At 52.5% G+C, this 20,053-nt stretch overlaps 1 protein-coding gene across 3 annotated transcripts in view; it reads right to left on the bottom strand.

Annotated features, from left to right (window-relative positions):
• Positions 1 to 20,053, bottom strand: part of PAX7 (paired box 7) — a 97,224-nt gene that overhangs the window by 29,070 nt on the left and 48,101 nt on the right. For all 3 annotated transcript variants that reach the window (XM_062507377.1, XM_062507376.1, XM_062507378.1), the window contains exons 6-7: positions 7,820 to 7,985; positions 6,704 to 6,897 (exon numbers count right to left, since the gene is read on the bottom strand). In XM_062507377.1, coding sequence (XP_062363361.1) covers positions 6,704 to 6,897; positions 7,820 to 7,985 — 360 coding nt within the window. The remainder of the gene's footprint in view (positions 1 to 6,703; positions 6,898 to 7,819; positions 7,986 to 20,053) is intronic.

The following is a 20,053-nucleotide window of genomic DNA, read 5'->3' as shown; positions in this document are numbered from 1 at the left end:
GACTCTCCAAGCGCACATCACAGAGCCATTCCCTGGCTCTCCAGACTCTCCAAGCGCACACTGCAGGGCCGTTCCCTGCTCCTGCTCCACACCCGGGGTGTGGGAGGCTCGCTCCGGTTGCTCTGGAAGCTGATGCGAACCCCAGAGTCTCCCCCGCCTCACACTAAAGCTCAGCCCAGCATTCTTTTGGAATTAATCTCATCCCGTAAACTTCTCTTGAGGCTTTGGGACTGCCCAGCCCTCCTGAACAGCTCCCTGGGATGCTCCAGAGTTGAATAAAGCCCCCGAAATCCTCCCTGTGCTACCGCCTCTCCACGGGCATCCCAGTGGGAATGGGAGGGAATGGGAGGGAATGGGAGTTCCCCTCTTAGCGCACACGGATGGCGAAGTAAAGGAAAAATTAACCCCGATGAGTCCTGACTGCCCCCAGATACCCCCCAGAGCACACGGAGGGGGGACTCACGTTCCCCTGCCCATCTTCTCCGGGCAGAGATTCCCAAGCTGGAATCTCGCCAGGAGTGTCCCGAGCCCGCGTCCACCTGTGCTCCCATCCCAGCTCCTCTCCCAGTGCGGCGCCTCTGGAATTGACCCCACAAACCCTTCTGAGAGCAAACAACGAGGGCCAGCTCGGGGCTGCATCCCGATCCCGGCTGTTGTGGGTTTTTCCTGCCCGGGATGGCCCTCCCCAGGCGGGGCACAGCTGGAACACAGCTGGATTTAACAGGCACAGCCGGAATGCGCGCCCCGGGAATGCGCGCCCCGGGAATGAGGCGCGTGCCCCCGCCTCCGAATCCCAATTATTTATTCCTTTGATTACATTCCTCGCTTTTAATCTCACTCCCCCACCATTCCGGGGCTGCCTTTCCCCCCGATCCTGGGTCTCTGGGATAACGCGGCGGCTCCGCGCGCCGGAGGTCGCCGGCAGTGCCGGACTGCGGTGTTAATTGCGAATCGCTCATTTTCCCTCCGAGCTCCCGCAGTCATCAGCGTTTGAATCCTCCCCGGCCACTCCTGGCCACTCTTCCCTCCCCGGAGCCAGGACCCAGAGGAGAGCTGGTAAAGCCCCGCTGGATTTGGGCAGGAATTCGGGAATTCCTGTTCCATCCTGCCCTGGCTAGGGACGGAGATTTAAAGATTTTGGGAACAGATTTCCGTGTTTCAGCCCTGGCTACCTCAAATTCGACATCTGGGGGTTTACCAGGCACTTTCACACCTCCCCGCGTTTCTCCTTCTTGCTGCCATCGCCCCTGTTCTCCTCCTCAGTTTTTTTCCCGTATTTCTTCTCCTATTTCTCTCTTATTCCTCCCGACTTTGCGTCCTGCTGCTCCCTAAGTTTGCAGTGTCACGAGGGCCGATCCTGGGCCCACCAATCCTAAAATTCCCATGGGATTCCAGGCTCGGCAACCCGACTGTTCGCTTCCAAATCCTTCCGTGTTCCCGATATTTTCCTATCTCAGTAACTGGCAGGGAACAATGCCTGGAGTGGGAATCGCGCAGGGACGAGCACAGAGTTCGGGTTAAGGGAATCAAATCCTGCCTTTTTGGTTCCCGATCGGTTTCCAGCGGGATCAGAGCACCCCAATCAATGGAGGGTAGTCACGGAACGGAGAGTGGAGAGGCCCCTGGGATATGAATTCCCCCCTTCCCACCCTCCTCGGAACCAGGCGAATAAGGAGGGATCTGTTTTCACACGGGAAGAATGTTCCCTTTCTCCCCTTTTCCCCGTGCCCGCAGCAGAGGCGTCAAACTGACAAGAGCAGATGGGCTTTGTTTGGTGAAATATATCCCCAAAAATACCAGAAACTTTAGTGGAAAACCGCGCGGCTTTCCTGGGATGTGCAGGTTAAAAGTTTAGGGAGACAAAGCCAAAGTGGAGCCGCTTTTCCCAGAGGAACCTGGAGCTGCCGTGTCCCTTTCCCAAACCCTGGCGAGGAAAGGACGCGGATTTTGTAGGAATCCGCAAATTCCGTCCTCCCCAAGGTCGTGGGGAGGCTGAGAAGGGGAAGGAACGAGGTTTGAGGGATGCGAGGGACGCTCCTGAAGGGCACGGCGGAGGGATCAGGATCCTCTGGAGATGCTCAGGATCCTCTGGAATACCGGGGGAGGCAGAGGGGAAAGCCTGAAGGGGGAAGGAGAGAAGGGAAGGAAAGCCCCCGGTGTGGGGCGGCACCCGCGGTGTTAAAGGATGAGGGAGGAACGGGTCCCTACACCCGGATAAGCCGGGAAATGAATCCTGATCTGGCCAAAAGCAAGCCTGGAAAATTCGAGCGAGAGAAGGGTCTCCTTTCAGGGAAACGGGGAATCCTTAATGCTTCCTCCCTCAGCAACTGTAATGCCAGGATGTTCCCAATCTGCTTTGAGGGATGGAAAGATTAAGAATAATAAAAAAATTGCAATAAAATATGTGTGAACGAGGGGGTAATTGTGGACAAATGCAGCATTCAAATTCATTTTTCAGCTCTTTTACACACCATTTCAATCTTATTTTCTGCTTGTTAATGAGATCTTGTTGGTTGGGGTGGGCACGGCTGCCCAGTATCGCTCGGGTAATTGCACATAATTTTCTCTCTACCAGTGATTTGCATCAGATTTTTTTTCTAATTCTTTGCTATTTAAACCCCCTCCTCCCTTTCCTTTCTCCCCCCCCAAATCTCATCCTCTCCTCCCCTTCTTTCTTCCCCTCCCCTTTCTCCTGGCCCAGCAAGGCTCATTTTGAATGCTTATTACAGGCACAGTGTCTTCGACAAAAAAAAAAAAAAAAAAAAAAAAAAAAAAAAAAAAAAAAAAAAAAAAAAGCACCAGACGGAGAAAGGGATTGGTGGCACTGAGGAAGGGAGACAACGCGGCCTCTCCAGAGCCAGGAGAGATCCCTAGAAATCAGGAAGGAATTCCCAGAGTCAGGAGGGATCTCTGGAAATCAGGGAAGGATTTCCCACACTTGAAGGGATGTGTGGAACCGAGGGAAGGATTTCCCAGAGTGAGAAGAGTTTCCTGGAAATCGGGGAAGGGATTTCCAGAGCTAGGATGGATCCCTGGAAATCAGGGAAGGAATTCCCACAGCCAGGAGGGATCTGTGGAAATCAGGGAAGGAATTCCCAGAGCCAGGATGGATCTGTGGAAAACCCAGTGGCAAACCTGGTCCAACTCCAAGCTCCAGACAGAGGGAATGAATTCGCTCAGGGAGCAAAAAAATAAAGCCATGGAAAGCCCTGAGAAAATTAAAGCAACAACTCCGAGGACGTGAACAAGTTTCTCTTGGCCCTTTGTGTTTCTGGAATTGTTTTAATCCCTGGAGATCCCGCGGGGCTGTTTGGAGATTCTCAGGAATAACAATTCTGGAAGCGCCCGGAACTGCTGCCTTTTAACTCCCTTTTGAGCAGTTCCCCAGCTCCACCTGCCCCAAAATGAGTTTTTTTGCTCTGGAGCAGCCCTTGCCAGACCCTGATGAGCTGCAGGGAGCGGTGACATGAATTTAAGGCCCGGCTCTCAAAGGGCAGCAGGAATTTCTTTGCTGTTTGAGGGGATCTCCCAGCATCAGCCAAAGTGGCCCCACTTTTGTCCTGTAATATTCAGATTATTTCTCTTATTTCCCCTAGCACACATGGCTCCTGAGGGGCTGGCAGATCCTGGTCAGGACAGAACTGGACTTAAAATCAAGTTTAAGGCCAGGTTGGATGGGTTTGGAGCAAGCTGGCCTGGGGGAAGGGGATTTGGGTCAGCAGAGCTTTAAGGTCTTTCCCAAGCCAAATTCCGTGGGATGAGTCTAAGATTTATCAGAATTTGGTTCGTCCCAAACCTTATTCCAGATCAGGGAATTGTCCAGACACAATTCTAGGCCAGGACTGGCCTAGGTTGAGCTGGGTCTGAGCTTCAGCATAGTTCAGGGTTTGCTTCCATCCCAACCTCTGCTCCATCCCAATCCCTGCTCCATCCCAACCCCTGCTCCATCCCAACCCCTGCTCCATCCCAACCCCTGCTCCATCCCAATCCCTACTCCATCCCAATCCCTGCTCCATCCCAACCTCTGCTCCATCCCAATCCCTGCTCCATCCCAACCTCTGCTCCATCCCAACCCCTGCTCCATCCCAACCCCTGCTCCATCCCAATCCCTGCTCCATCCCAGTCCCTGCTCCATCCCCAAGCCCTGCTCTACCACAGTGGCCACTCCAAATCCTCTTTTTCTCTTTGACAACAGGAATGCCATGATGGTCACACCAAATCCCCTTTTCTGTTTGGGAATGAGAGCACCGTGCTTCTCCTCCCAGATTCCAGCTGTCAGCACAGCCCGTGGATTCTGGCCTGGACACCCAGTCCTGAGTAACCAGATAGGGAACCAAAGCTGGGAGCTCCCAGCCCCCTTTCCTTTAAAGTGCCAAGAAATCTCCTCCTGCTGCTGCTGCTGCTGCCAAGGGGGAAACGAGAAACCAGGCCAGAGACAAATCACCATCATCCTCAGCTCCCAGTCTGGATTTTCCAACCTCCTGAACTCCTCTTTCCCACCTCTTGAACTCCTCTTTCCCACCTTCTGGACTCCCTCTTTCCCACCTCCTGGATTCCCTTTTTCCAGCCTCCTGAACTCCTCTTTCCCACCTCTTGAACTCCTCTTTCTCCCTGCAGAAAGGAACCCCAGGCAGCCAAGAGGGTGGAACTGTGCTGGGATTTCCCTGGAATGCCACGGCAGAGCTGGATTGTGCTCAGCACAATGAATAAATTACACAGAGACCTCCCAAAACTTCCCTAAAAGAGGAAAAACCCAGGAATTCTTCATCCCACTGGGAGCATTTCTCATCTCTTTCCACTAGGAACAGCAGAGGGCTTGGGAGGGCAGGAATTTTTGATCAGGGAATGCAAAGCAGTCAGGAAATAACCTGGGTTAGGCTCTGTGCTCACAAAGGGAACCGATGAATTTCCACACCATTATCTTGGCCCTCACATGATTAAAAGCGTCGGGAAAATGGGCATCTCCCCTTCCTGGGGTTGCAAAGCTCTCTTTTCTTCAGGCCTGCCAGATAAAGGATCCTCTCTTTCCCATACAAAGGGTTTATGGGCTCAGGGATATCTGTCCCCAGCCTGAGCCTGGGGGCAGGGGAATTCGGGATTGGGATAAGCAGAGGAAAAGCCACAGTCTGCTCCTTTCAACCAGCCCCTGATTCGGTGGGACTGGCCAGGAGAGGATGAAGGGAAATGGAAATTGCAGCATGGCCTTCTCTGTGCCTGGGGCTCATCCCAGGCATCTCATCCCTGCCTTATTCCATGGGGATAAATTGCACTTGGGATCATCTGAGTTAATCCCGGGCCCTGGCCCAGCTAACCCGAGCCTGCCTTTGAATCCCAGGCTGTATCCTCCGAGTCTGAGCCCAGTGCTCCCAGAAATCCCTTGTCAGAGGGATATCTGCCTATTCCCCCCCAAAGTCTCTGTTTGGAGCAATATCCAGACCTGTGCCAGTCACATTTCAGTATTTTCCCATCTAGCCCCAATCCCAGTCACATTTCAGTATTTCCCAGCCCCATCCCAGTCAATATTTCAGTATTTTCCAGCTCCATGCCAGTCACTATTTCAGTATTTTCCCATCCAGCTCCATGCCAGTCAATATTTCAATATTTTCCCATTCTGCCCCATCCCAGTCACATTTCAATATTTTCCCATCCAGCCCTACCCCAGTCAATATTTCAATATTTTCCCATTTAGTCCCATCCCAGACACATTTCAATATTTTCCCATTCTGCCTCATGCCAGTCACATTTTAACATTTTTCCATTCAAAGCCAAAAGTGGGGGGTTTGTACCATTCCAAAGAAGCTGCAAAATTTCCCTCTTTCCACTGTCAGTCCATGTTTGTTTTCACCCTTGAGAGATCCCAAACTGGTGGATCTTAACATCTATGTCCCCGTGGTGTCCCTGTTTTTGGACTCTTCTTCAAAGTGCTGCAGTTTTTCCATTTCAGGTGCCCCCACATTTCTCCTCCTAGTTCTAAATTATTTTGGTTTCCCAATAAACAAATAAATGGATCCCTCTGAAACAACTGCTGCCCTTCACACAACTCCATGACTGAGAGTGGAAAAATGGGATTTGGTGTTGCTCAGGATAAGGGCAAGTCCTGGCTGTTTGTTTTCAGTTCCACCTGGAAACAACAGTGAGCTTGGGAACTCCTTTCCTCCTCCACAGCTCATCTTGTGCAGAGCATCAGCAGGATTGTCTGCACCAGCTGCCCAAACTTAAACTCCAAATCTCCATCTCTGGGCTCAGATCCGTGGTCCAGCCAGACCTGGACTAGCTCCAGGTCATGCTTAAATCAGCCAGCCAGGGTGAATTGTGGAGTCAGTGAGGGGTGCAGTCAGTGAGGTGTGCAGTCATGTGTGCAGGCAGTCATGTGTGCAGTCATGTGTGCAGTCATGTGTGCAGTCAGTCATGTCTGCTGTCCTTGGAATCAAACCCAGCACCGCAGGTTGCTCTGGAATGATTTTTTTCAGGTGCTCCAGGTATTGGTGATCCCTCACCCCAACCTGGCTGTGGGAATGACCAGTGCTGAGCTCAGGACAGATCTGCTGCTCATTAACAAATGAACAAATTGCTCTCAACAACTCAACAACCGCAACAACCACAACCCCAAAAGCCAGCAGCGCTCTGTGGTGGCAGCTCACCACGACGTCCCCGAAGTGTCCCCGCTCCCAGAGCCCGGACAAGGCCGAGGATGGTCCCGTACCTGTGGGGAGAGGCCATTGCTGACAGGGTTCATGTGGTTGGCGGGGGCTGCGGCGTTCATGAAGCTCTCAGAGTAGCTGGAGAAGCTGTGCCGGGCGCCGTAGGCAGAGCCGGAGTCGGCGGCGGCGGCCAGGCCGCCCTGGTGCATGGTGGAGGGCGGCAATGGCTGCGGTCGGTGCACGGTGCTGCTGCCGTCTGCAGGGACACAGGGACACACACGGGCTGGGATCCCCCCTGGAAAAACCAGGAACTCCCAGGGAACCCTCGGGAAAAAACGGGAAACTCCTGGGAAACCCCCAAGAAAAACTGGGAAACCCCATGGAAATCCCCAGGAAACCCCATGGAAACCCCAGGAATGGTGGTGCAGCCATGCTGGGACCCAGCAGCTGCACAATTTTTGGGGGGAAATGTCTGGGTTTTCACTTCGTTTTCCCCCCAAAGAGAAGCTGTGAATTCCTTGGTAAAGGCCAAAGGCAGCTGGAATTAATTATTCCTTCCATTGGAATATTCCTGCTGCTGAACCCCAGAATGGAGATTTACCCAGAGTGAGGGACCACCCACATAACCCCCAATTTACAGGGGAACTGGAATTAATTATTCCTTCCATTGGATTATTCCTGCTGCTGAACTCTGGGACAGAGATTACCCCAGAGGGGTCACCCACACAACCCCAAATTCACTGGGATGTGCTCCTGGTCCAAAACTCTGGACAGGGGACATGGGGACACAGCAGAAGGGATGTGGGTTGGAGGAGAAAATTGAGATATTTTCAGGGAAAACGTGGATTTTCCCAACTAAAGGAAAACCACATGACACTCCCAGCTGTCCCATTCACGGGCAGGATGTCACACTCCAGAACCAGTGACAGAATCAGGGGATGGTTTGGGAGGGAATCCAAGCCCAGCCCAAAGTACTCCAGCACCTCCCAGTGAGAGAATCACGGGAAGGTTTGGGTGGGACCTCCAGGGCCAGCCTGGGATGTTCCAGCACCTCCCAGTGAGGGAATTACGGGATGGTTTTGGGGGGAATCCAAGACCTCCAAGCTCTCCATGACCGGGATGCTCCAGCACGGCCCAGGCCAGCGCAGGGGAGGTGGGAGGGAAGCAGCAGGGCTCACCTTGGGAGATGGTGGTGCTGGGGTAGGAGGAGTCTGGCAGCTGGTACGGGGGCAGGGCTGGCATGCCCGCGGGTGGGAAGCCCCCTGGCAGCAGGTGGTTGAAGGCTGCCAGCTGGTTGGCACCGGCCTGCTTGCGCCAGCGCGCCCGGCGGTTGCTGAACCACACCTGGGGGGACAGAAAACACCCGGGGTGACACCTGAGCAATGACAGCCACACCTGGGGGGACAGAAAACACCCGGGGGTGACACCTGAGCAATGACAGCCACACCTGGGGGGACAGAAAACACCCGGGGGTGACACCTGAGCAATGACAGCCACACCTGGGGGGACAGAAAACACCCGGGGGTGACACCTGAGCAATGACAGCCACACCTGGGGGGACAGAAAACACCCGGGGGTGACACCTGAGCAATGACAGCCACACCTGGGGGGACAGAAAACACCCGGGGGTGACACCTGAGTAATGACAGCCACACCTGGGGGGACAGAAAACACCCAGGGGTGACACCTGAGCAATGACAGCCACACCTGGGGGGACAGAAAACACCCAGGGATGACACCTGAGCAATGACAGCCACACCTGGGGGGACAGAAAACACCCAGGGGTGACACCTGAGCAATGACAGCCACACCTGGGGGGACAGAAAACACCCAGGGGTGACACCTGAGCAATGACAGCCACACCTGGGGGGACAGAAAACACCCGGGGGTGACACCTGAGCAATGACAGCCACACCTGGGGGGACAGAAAACACCCAGGGAAGACACCTGAGTAATGACAGTCACACCTGGGGGGACAGAAAACACCCAGGGGTGACACCTGAGCAATGACAGCCACACCTGGGGGGACAGAAAACACCCGGGGGTGACACCTGAGCAATGACAGCCACACCTGGGGGGACAGAAAACACCCGGGGGTGACACCTGAGCAATGACAGCCACACCTGGGGGGACAGAAAACACCCAGGGGTGACATCTGAGCAATGATTGTCACACCTGACGTCAACACCTTCTGGCCAGAGCCAGAGCCAGAACCAGAGGCAGAGCCAAAACCAGAGGCAGAACCAGAACCAGAGGCAGAGGCAGAGCCAGGCTCAAGCCACTCCTGGGCTCAGCCCTAGGCCGTGCTGCCGAACCCTGCCCACCTCTCCTCCCTTCCCTTCTCCCCGCTGACCCGAAAGGGCGGGCGGGATCGGGAGCCGGGAGATGCCGCTCCGGGCTGGGGGGATGCAGAGGGACAGCGGGGTTTGTGTATTCCGGGAGAGTCCGTGCCAGCCCCAGAGATGCTCCGGTACCACCTGGCCGTGCCTCCTTATCTGCCGGGGCTGGGAATTCTGCCGGAGGATTAGGAACCATAATAGCGGCACTGTTAGGAGGGATAAATCGCCAGATTAGCATCGTGCTCGCGGTGTTAGACAAGCTCCGGAGATAGAACCGCCCCGCGGGGAGTTCGGGGGTTCAGCTCCTCCGGCTGAGCCGTGCCCTGCCTGCAAGAGCTCTGCGAGAACTCCTCTGCAGCCTCTGCGTTAAAATAAACCCGGCCTAAACGCCAGGGCAAAGCTGGGCTCAGCTCTGCTGCAGCGCTGCTCCACCCGCCAGGCTCCAGAGGTTTTATAAATGCGTGTGGTGTGTTTTATCGGGGGAAATCTCCTTTTACAGGGTAAAAGGGGTTGCCCAAGTGTTTTATCGGGAGAAATTTCCCTTTTACAGGGTAAAAAGAGCTGCCCAAGCCCTGCCCGAGTCCCCAGGCTGGGTTTTCTTTGTTTCCTCAGAGGGGGCTCTCAGGCCTGGCTCTGTTTGGGGTTCACAAGGATAAGCTTTCAGGCCAGATGAGAACGCAGCTGCTGGGCTTTGGGAGGCCTCAAGATCTGCAAAACATGATTGAATTTCACAGCAGTGAGAAAAAATGGAGCAAAAATCAGGAGTGGGGGGAATCCCCCCCCTCCCCCCATCAGGGTCCCAAGCTGCTCAGCCTCAGATCAGGAGTTGGGTTTACAAATGGGTTCCCACACCTTGGGGGCCAACCCCAAACTCCTTTCCTAAATCCTGCTGAAAATACCCCAAACTCCCTTCCCAAATCCTGCAGAACCAACCTCAAATTCCCTTCCCTAGACACTGAAGACCCAACCCCAAATTCTCTTCCCAAATCCTGCTGAAAAATATCCCAAACTTCCTTCCCAAATCCTGCAGAACCAACCCCAACTTCCCTTTCCCAATTCCCACATAACCAACCCCAAGCTCCCCTCCCAGACCCCACAGAACCAACCCCAAACTCTCCTCCCAGACACCACAGAACCGTGGTCCCACAAGCCCCAAACAGGATCCAAATCCCAAAGTGGGCACCTTTCTATTGAGTTCCCTATAAATGATTCCTCATTCCTGGGGTTTTTCTTACTGGAAAAGGAATTTTCACTCAGGGAGTTCTGGCTCCCATTAGTGCCTGCTGGGATGAGTCCCCTGAGCTTCCCCTGGGGATGTTTTGGGGTTCCCTGGCTCTGTTCCCTGGGGTTGTTTGGAGGTTCCCTGGCTCTGTTCCTCATTTCCTGGAGTTGTTTTTGCCCAGGCTTGGGCAGACCCCGATTTCTTGCTGGATTTTGCACAACGAGAACAAGAAACCCCCATTTCCCTTCGGTGTCAGTGCCGGATCTGAGCGGTTTGTGGGGCCCCGGCAGGTCCTTGGCACCCAATCCCTCCTTCCCCAGCGCTCCCCGGCCCCCCCAACAGGGTGACAGAAATGGGTCACTCACATCCCGTGGGCTCCTGGCACCCAAATCCCCCAAATCTGGGACAGAGTGGAGGGGAGAGCCATGAATGAACCCCAAGGCTGAGGCACTTTGCAATTTTTCCAGCCCAGTCCATGGAAGGTTCTGGGAGCAGCACAAAGGAATAAAGAAACTACTTAAATAACGTTTTGGTGATGCAAGGAGATATAAAGATATTAAAGAAATCACCTAAATAACATTTTGGCCGTGCAAAGAGGATCCACTGTCTCTTTCTTTTTTTTTTTTTTATCCTGTATGGGTGCACAATTCCACTCTGGAATTGGGGCTGTGGGCCTGCTCTGCTCCTGGTGTGTCATTCCCTTCCATGTCCACAATTTAATAATTTCTGGTACTTAAGGAGAGGAATAAACCTTGTCTTTGCAGGGAGAGAAAGAAACCTCTTTGAAGAAGAAAAGAAAGCAATAAACCTCCCTGCAGAGGAACAGGAGAGATTTAAATCTTCTCCTTGCAGAGGAAAAGGAGAGAAAAAAACTTTACTTGCAGAGGAAAAGGAAAGGAATAAACCACCTTAAAGAGGAAAGGAGAGGAATAAACCTTTCTCTGCAGAAGAAAATGCTGGAAGAGCTCCCACTCCAAAAAGATCAAGATCCCAGTGCAGAGAACAGCACATAAAAATCCAACACCTGAAGCAAAACCATCACCAAAATCCAAATCCAGGCATTGAGAGAGAAGGAGAAACAGACCCCCTGGAATGCAAAACCCACTCCAGCCATTTCTGACTTCCCCAAGGGTGGGAAAGTTTTTGGCTTTTTCCTCAACCAAGAGCCAGATGCTGCAAGTTCTGGCAGCATTCCATTCAGTGGGGATGAGGTGCTCTGAAAGAAGTCGTGGAGTGAGATGTTCTAGGACGGGACAGGAGGACTTGGGGTCTCACTTAGGTGATCAAAACACAACTCAGAACAGATTTGTGTTGTTTCATGCCCCGTGTGAGGTGATTTTGGTCTCATTTACACTTTAAATCTGTTCAGGATTAAAATCCACCTGTGTGAGAGCAGCACCTCCCGTCTTGCTTCCCACACCCGGTGGAATTCCTTTGTTTTTATATAGAGATAAAAGGACACTCAGGATCCTTTTACAGCCAGGTAGAGTCACCCTGGGCATGAGCCTTTTTGGTGTGCAGTGTTTGAGAAGAAAGAGAAGATAAACTCCAAGGGAGAGGATTATCAGCAAAGAAATCCAGTTCCTAATTATGCTTCTCCTGTGACTCCAGGAAAACTGTTGCTTTTGGGATTGAAGTCAACCCATTTGAGTCCTCACACAGGCCGTGCATGGGGTTAAACTGAGAATAAACCCCCTATTTTTCACATTTTGGTTGATTTCCACACTCAGCCAGCTGAGATTGAGGCTCTTCCACTGCTGACAGTGCCGGAGCCAGGGCGAGATTTTTTTTTTGTTGTGATGCCTGGGGTTTTAGCCTTTATACTTTTCAGAATCTCTGCTGCTTAGTGTGTAACTCTGAAACTTCATCTTAGGTGTTAGTGAGTTCTCTTCACAGGGGAGTTGGACAAAACAATTCCTTTCTAGCTGGAGAATCAAGGACAACTGGTACCCAAAAAGCAAAAACAACAGCGAGGGAGAGGGAAAAGCCAGGGGGCTGAGACTTCATAGCCTGGGGCTGTGTTGGACAATTGACCCCAAGATGTGATGAACCAAAACTTATGAAAGTGTAAAAGTTCGTGACCAGGATCCATCTTGGGTTTGATTTGGGTGTACCCCTTTGCACTGCCCAAGGTGTATCCTTTCAATAAATTTCCATTATATTCTATTTTATTTCTATGTTTTTCTATTTTATTCCTTTGGCTCTGTCCAGTCTCTGTCCCAAGTCAGCCTTTCCAGGCAACAGTTGGAGCAGCACGGCCAAACAAACGGGAAATGATAACACAAAAAAATTGAACCTGCACCAAAAGAGATTCCCCAGAGTCTAAAGCAGAGCCTGGCTGGAGGCACCGAGCCCTGGCACAAAGCCCCTGATGGGATTTATCTCCCTGTGCACAGGCAGGGACGTTCCATGGCCCAAACAGGTCGGTTCTGCCCCTCATTTCTAACCCAGAGGAGAAAAAGCAGAGCCTCTGCAGCTAATGACGTTTGCAATTCCTCCCCTTCCCCCAGCTCAAAGGTGGCTCGGGCCTTTTATGCTCATAAATCATTTTATTGGTGGTTGAAATCCCGAGGCTGGAGCAGCTCGCTGTAATGCGAGGTGCACTTCAAAGGGAACCTGCCTTCAGTTCCCAGCTGCTCGGGGTTTATCAGCCCCCAAAGATTCCCCTGCCACGGGATCCTGTTACACCATGGCGAGCCTGCCGTGCAGCTTGGGCCTGCTCCAGCCATGCTGGGGAGGAAGAAGAGGAAGAGGAGGAAATTTGGGAGCCACCGGAGAGGTTTCTCCGAGGCTGGGCTTACAAAAGAGTTCCCACATCTTGCAGATCAACTCCAAATTCTCTTCCCCAGATGCTGCAGTGTCAACCCCAATCTCCTTCTCAAATCCTGCTGAAAAAAACCCAAACTCCCTTCCCCAAATCCTGCAGAGCCAACCCCAAATTCCCTTCCCAAATCCTGCTGAAAGACCCCAAACTCCCTTCCTAAATCCTTCTGAAAAAACCCCAAACTCCCTTCCCCAAATCCCACAGAACCAACCCAGACTTTGGGTCTGACCATCGGGGCAGGGGCTGGGGAAGAACCGAGCAGCAGAAAATCAGCAGCTGCTCGTTCTTCCCAAGAGCTGATCCTGGAGGTGATTCCATGCAGAGCTGGGCCCTGGCTGTGTCCGTGGGCTCCTTCCCATGGGAATGGGAGCACAGCGCACACTGGGAACAGCACAGCACTCTGTACCTGCTGCTTTTGGGGCTTTCCCCTTGGATCAGCTTCCAAATCATGCCTTAAATAGAGAAATGTGTTCTAAAAACCACTTGGCATTGCTGGGGGAGAGCAGAGACGGGGATGCTGTCATGGAAAAAGCTGGGAAGGAGATATCCAAGGAGTTCCTCATGGCCTGGACACAGGCAGGGCACCCACTGTGCCACTGAACCCTGCTCCTGGATATCCTGAATATCCCTCAGGCCTCCCACAGATGGAAGAGGAGCTGGGAAAGCTCCCCCAGCTCATCCCTGCCGGAGCAGCTGCCTGCCAGGATGGGCTGGAGCGAATTATCCCAGCTATGGGTCAGCTCCCACAATTTGTCAGACAAGGAGAGGAAAGGAAGGTCAAGAAGAGCCTCCTGTGGGAGGGAAAAAAAAAATCCTGTTGTGCTCCTGCTCAGCCTAATCAGGACTTGATGTGGGAGAAAGATGGATGGGATGGATGAGAACATAAATGGAAACAGGGCTGGGGAAGCCAAGGGGGCTGCAGCACCTGTTTGTGCTCAGGGGCTGCAGGAACCAGGTGGGAAAGGCTCTTTTATGGCCTCAGCACAACCAGAATGTTCCATGGGGTCAGCTGAGGGCCCTTCCCAGCAGAAGAAAGGGAATTCTGCTGGATCAGGGGCTCAGCACACCCCAAATATTCCATGGGGTTGGCTGAGGGCCATTTCCTTTCCTGGAGAAAGGGAATTCTGGTGGGTCAGGGCCTCTCCAGCTCTCCTGAAGCAGAGCAGGGCATTGCCCATCCCATCAAAACTGGAATTCAGGGCATGCATAGGAGAGGAGCTGGGGCTGGGGACACCCCAGGGATATTCCCTGCTCCATCCCAGGGTGGGATGTGCTGGTGGGATCCCATAAATCCACACAACACTTCAGAGGTGATGTTTGCTCCGCTGGCCATGGCACCAGGGACCTCAGAGCATCACCGAGGCCATGGAGAGGATTCCTGACAAAACAGGAAAAAAAATCCCAGGAGGACACACAGATTTGGGGCCCGTGGGCTTTTCCCTGCTGCCCCTGCTGTGGTTCAGTGCTGAGCCTCTTCTTCTGGTGGGTGATGTGGTGGAGATAAATATGAAATATTAAATATTAAATATTAAACCAGGTTAGTGGAGCAGAACAAATGGCTCCTCACAAATGAGATTATCCAAGGAATTCAGTCTGAATTTCTGTTGGCATCTCCCAGTTCCTGGAGGTGGCAGCTTCTATAGGATTTCAAGGAACAGGTGAGTGGGTCTTTTTTTGGAGAAACTACCTGGTTTTGGTTAAACAAGCCCTTGTTAGCAGGAAATATTTCATTGGGACATTGTTTCCTCCATGGCTGCAATGTTCCTTAAACACTTCCTTGAGGGAATGGGATAGATGGGATGGGATGGGATGGGATGGGATGGGATGGGATGGGATGGGATGGGATGGGATGGGATGGGATGGGATGGGATGGGATGGGATGGGATAGAGGAGAAGGATCAGTAAAATCCCAGCTCTGCCACCTAATTTAATTTGGGATTGAAATGGAAGTTTCTCAGTGCCAGGAATTTCCTGGGATTGGTACCAAAGCTCACTGCTCACCTCCAGGATTCCCAGGAATCCCCCAGGAGGAGCCAGGATCCCAAACCTGCTCCTGCCCAGCTGTGACCATCTGAGTGACTCCAGGTGATGCTGAGGAGCAAAAAACACTTTTGGGGTTTTTTGTGGGGAGATCTTGGCTCCAATCCCTGGCTCAATCAGGGAAAAAATGGAGAACCTCTGCACCAGGGCATATTTGTGGAAAACACTCCCAGTGGAGAAATTCCCAAGTTGGAAGTGGATAACTGGGACAGGTTTTTTTTTTGCTTTCTATTTCTTCCTATTCGTGAAATGAGAGAAATAAACAGCATGGGTTGTTGGTAACCTGCCCTAAAAATGGAATAGCTTTGGGAAAATCGGTCCACAACTGGGATTGTCCAGGACAAGGATTAATTCCAGCTTCCCAGCCCCTGGTGGCTTTTGTGACACCAGCGTTGCTCGGAGAGGTCATTCCTACACCTACAGAAGAATCTCCTGGCAAAAGGATTTTCCTGCTGCAAACCACCCCACAGACAAATTCCCAATTGCTTATGGGAAATGGATTGTTCTGGGGAAAAGTCTCTCCACCAGGAATGCTGGGGAGAAAAGCTTCAAAGTTGTCACAGAGTCCCTTTGAAAGTTTTTTTCCCCCCCACATCAAAACTTTGACATCATCCATGAGATAATTACAAGAACGGGTGAAAAATCCCATAAACATCTAAGATCAAAATCAAAGCTGCCACTAAATTAACGGAGTGAATTCCTGTTAATTCTCTAATGCCTGGGACGTTCATGGGTTGTTTTCTGGGAGGGTCGGAAGGGTGAGAATTCCTTCAGCTGAGTCAGGACATTGCCTCGCACAAGGACAAATCCCCGGAATTTCCACCGGCTGACCACTGGTTCATCCCTGGCTCTGCTCAGTCTGGGATTAACCTGTTCACAGCTCATCCCTCGGGAAGCCTGAGCTGGGATCTACATCCCAAACACCCAAACACTGCCGTGACCCGGCCAAAACCCCGCTCAGCCTCCCGGGATCTGCCAAGAAACCGGAGCCGGGAGCGGCTCAGGAGTTCAGCTCGGGGGTTTATGAGCTGTCAACGTGTCAAACTTCCCGTTATCCCGACAGCTGCGAGCCCAGCCGGGCTCCAGGAGCTGCCAGGAAGGGCTGACACTGCCGGCAGCTTCCCACAGGGAGCAGGGCACGGAATGGGAGTCCCAGGGATGGGGCAGAGGGAGCAGCGCTCGGGGGAGTTCAGCACTCGGGGCTGTTCAGCACTCACAGGAGTTCAGCACTCACAGGAATTCAGCATTCACAGGAGTTCAGCACTCACAGGAATTCAGCATTCACAGGAGTTCAGCACTCAGAATTCAGCATTCACAGGAGTTCAGCACTCACAGGAATTCAGCACTCACAGGAGTTCGGCACTCAGGGAAGTTAATCAGTTCAACACGGGAACGGGAACAGGAACAGGAACAGGAACAGGAACAGGAACAGGAACAGGAACAGGAACAGGAATAGGAATAGGAATAGGAATAGGAATAGGAATATGAACAGGAACAGCATGCAGGAATTGGGATAGGAATAGGAATAGGAATAGGAATAGGAATAGGAATAGGAATAATGGAATAGGAATAGGAATAATGGAATAGGAATAGGAATAGGAATAGGAATAGGAATAGGAATAGGAATAGGAATAGGAATAGGAATAGGAATAGGAATAGGAACAGGAACTGGATGCAGGAAGAAAGCCACCCCCAAGCTGTGATCCAGGGGATGAGTGGAACAAGGACCAGATGTGGGGCAGCTGCTCTCCAGTGCCTCTTTTTGGTCACAAAAAGGCCTAGGGAAAAAAAAAAACAACCCTCTGTCCCCAGACCACACGTGCAGCTCAGGGACGAGGAGAACGGGCAGGTGTTGGCGAGGCCCTTCATGGAATCATGAAATAAAGAATGGAATAAATCACGGAATGAATCATGGAGTGAATCCCAGGGTGGTTTGGGTTGAAGGGACCTCACGGCCCATCCAGTGCCACCCCTGCCACGGGCAGGGACACCTTCCATTGTCCCAGGCTGCTCCCAGCCCCATCCAGCCTGGCCTTGGACATTCCAAGGGATCCAGGGGCAGCCACAGCTTCTCTGGGAATGCTGTGCCAGGAAGGAATTTCTCTCGGATATCCCATTTAACTGTCCCTCTTTTATCTCAGATCCATTCCCCCTTGTCCTGTCCCTCCAAGCCTCAGGAACACTCCCACAATCCCTGCTCTGAGCTGGTCCTGCTGCTTTAGAGCCATTTTTAACCCAAAACCCAACCCTTGGCTTAAAAACTCAGTCGAGACAAAAGAGGGCCAATGAGGTGGGGGAAGATTCCCTGCTGGATGTGTCCATGTGGATTTACATGTGTGTGGAGCTTTTTATTTTTTATTATTATTATTATTATTTTGCACCAGATCTTGACCGAGTGATGTTTGCAAATCCCGAGAGGCAGCAGAAGATCTGCCCTGATATCCAGAAAATCTGCCAAGGGCCGGCAGCCTCCCAAGTGGTGGGAATAGGCTGCCAGTGCCAGGCTGCTGGAATGAGCAAGGCAGCAGGAATGTGCCTCTTGGAGCAGCTGCCTCACAGCCCTGGCAGGAGCCTCCCCACGAGGGCCTGGGAGCAGGGAGGAACTGGGACATCCCAGCCTGGGACAAGGGAAAAGTTAATTTTTATTAATTAATTAATTAATTAATTATTTTTTGGTTTGTCCTTCCTCTATCCTTTCTCCCAGATATTTGGAAAAGTTCTGTGCTCTCCCTGTTGTTTCGGGACTCTTCCCTTCCTCCTCAGCATCCCTCCTATGGTGTTCCCTAAACTCTGCTCTCCCTCAAAATTCCATTTTGTTTTGTTTTTCCCCATTATTCACCACAGGAACATTCATTTTCTATCCCCTGCTCAACAGCTTGTGCCCACCTACAGCAGGAAGAGCGATTAGGGCAAAACATGCAAGACAAAACTGAGGGAATTCACACATTCCAACCCCGGGTGGCTTCACTCCCTTAATGAGCCACTTTCCCAGGGTCCAAACATCCCTGATCCTACACGGCCACCAAATCAACACTTATGGATTCCCTAGGCCAAGATCAAAGCCAGACCAGCCTAAGTTTTGCTGGATTTCCTTTTCCAGTCTCCACAGCCAAGTCTAGAGAGAGGTGACAGCTCCAGGAAAATCCAGGATTTCCCAGGAGGGAGGTGACAGCTCCTGTCACAGTGCTGGGAGTGCTGGATAATTCTTTGGGAAAAATCTTTAACCAGGAGTGGGGGACACCCCCATTTCCAGACCTCAAAGGGGAAAACTCCAAAACTCTGGGAGTTCTGGCTGCTGGGTGAGCACATCCCACAGGCAAATCCAGCCTGGTTTCCTTTGGAAAAGCTCATTCCAGGAGCCGGAGAGAGCCTGGAGAGCCTTTCCCTGCTCCCACAGGGATTCCTGCTGGGAGCACAGACTGCGGGGGTCCCCATTTCCCCACTCCAGCCCCCAATCCCTCCCCCTTCCCAGCCTTTCCCGAGGGATTCCATTATCCCGGGAATCCCAGTGCTGTTTGCACACACTGCTGACCCAGCCTTTATGTGGGACACATAAGGGGCTCTGTGTGCAGCTCCCACCACGGCCATTAATCGTGTCCATGTCACAGTTCCCAGCTCCAAACTCTCCCTTCCTGCTCCTCCCCTCTCCTGCCCTCCCCACCCAGCCCTGGTTGTGCTCCCTGGAGATCCATGGGAAGGAAAACAAAAACAACAAAAACAAAAACAAACCCAAAACTTGTCTGAAATTTCAAGCACGGAACTTGCAAACTTTGCAAAATCTGATCTGCTGCTCCCCGGGGCGAGGTTGGGAAATGTGGGATGGCTCCAGGTGGAAGAATCAAGAACTGCATCCTCCCAGGCCAGCGGAGGGATCGCCTCCAAGGGAAAATGCCAAAATATGGCTCCTGGTCCCAATGGGGATGCAGACCCTGCAGCTGGTACTGGTACAAATCCAGCACTGGTACAAATCCAGAGGCCTCTCTGAATCCATGGGAATGTGGATGGGTTGGATGGAACCCGTGAAGCCAGAGAGGCAGAGCTAGGTTTGACCTCGCTTCCACCTTGGAGCAGCCTTACCCATTCCTAGCTCCTCTCCAAGGGCAGCTGATGCCTCAGGATCTTTGCTTTCCCCTCCATCTCTAGCTCTGGAGGACACCATCCCAGGGTTATGTAGCTTCTGGTGGTTTTCCTACACTTGCTCCAAGATTTTAGAACAAGAATTAACCTTTGAACACATCCCTGGAACGCTGCCGAGTCCTGTTTCCAAGGGGAAGAACCTTTTGTTTCCTAACCACAATCTGAGAAGAAAATGAGGCCAAGAAGCCCTTGGGGCTGCCATGGGGGGAGTTCCTGGGACAACTGAACACCCTATTGGCCATACCTGTCAGAAATCCTAATTAATCACCCTCATCAAACTGTAGGAATCCCATGACTGGCTGTGTCTATACCCGGATGGAAACTTCCAATAAAGATCTGACTTTAATTCGATTGCTCGAACCCCGGTGCAAAGGTTTGTCTTTGTTAGGAGGAGGCAGTGAAGGAGTGGCCGCATTCCAGATGGGGAGAGAGGGGTTAGGCTGGGCTGAGCAGGGTTAGGCTGGGCTGAGCAGGGTTAGGCCAGGGAGAGCGGGGTTAGGCTGGGCTGAGCAGGGTTAGGCCAGGGAGAGCGGGGTTAGGCTGGGCTGAGCAGGGTTAGGCTGGGATGAGCAGGGTTAGGCTGGGATGAGCAGGGTTAGGCCAGGGAGAGCGGGGTTAGGCTGGGCTGAGCAGGGTTAGGCCAGGGAGAGCGGGGTTAGGCTGGGCTGAGCAGGGTTAGGCCAGGGAGAGCGGGGTTAGGCTGGGATGAGCAGGGTTAGGCCAGGGAGAGCGGGGTTAGGCTGGGCTGAGCAGGGTTAGGCTGGGATGAGCAGGGTTAGGCCAGGGAGAGCGGGGTTAGGCTGGGATGCACAGAATTAGACTGGGGAGAGGGAGGTTCGGCCGGGCAGTG

The sequence above is a fragment of the Cinclus cinclus genome, chromosome 23 (assembly GCF_963662255.1).
Source record: "Cinclus cinclus chromosome 23, bCinCin1.1, whole genome shotgun sequence".
Taxonomy (NCBI): Eukaryota; Metazoa; Chordata; class Aves; order Passeriformes; family Cinclidae; genus Cinclus; species Cinclus cinclus.
This window is presented reverse-complemented; position numbering and strand designations above follow the sequence as displayed.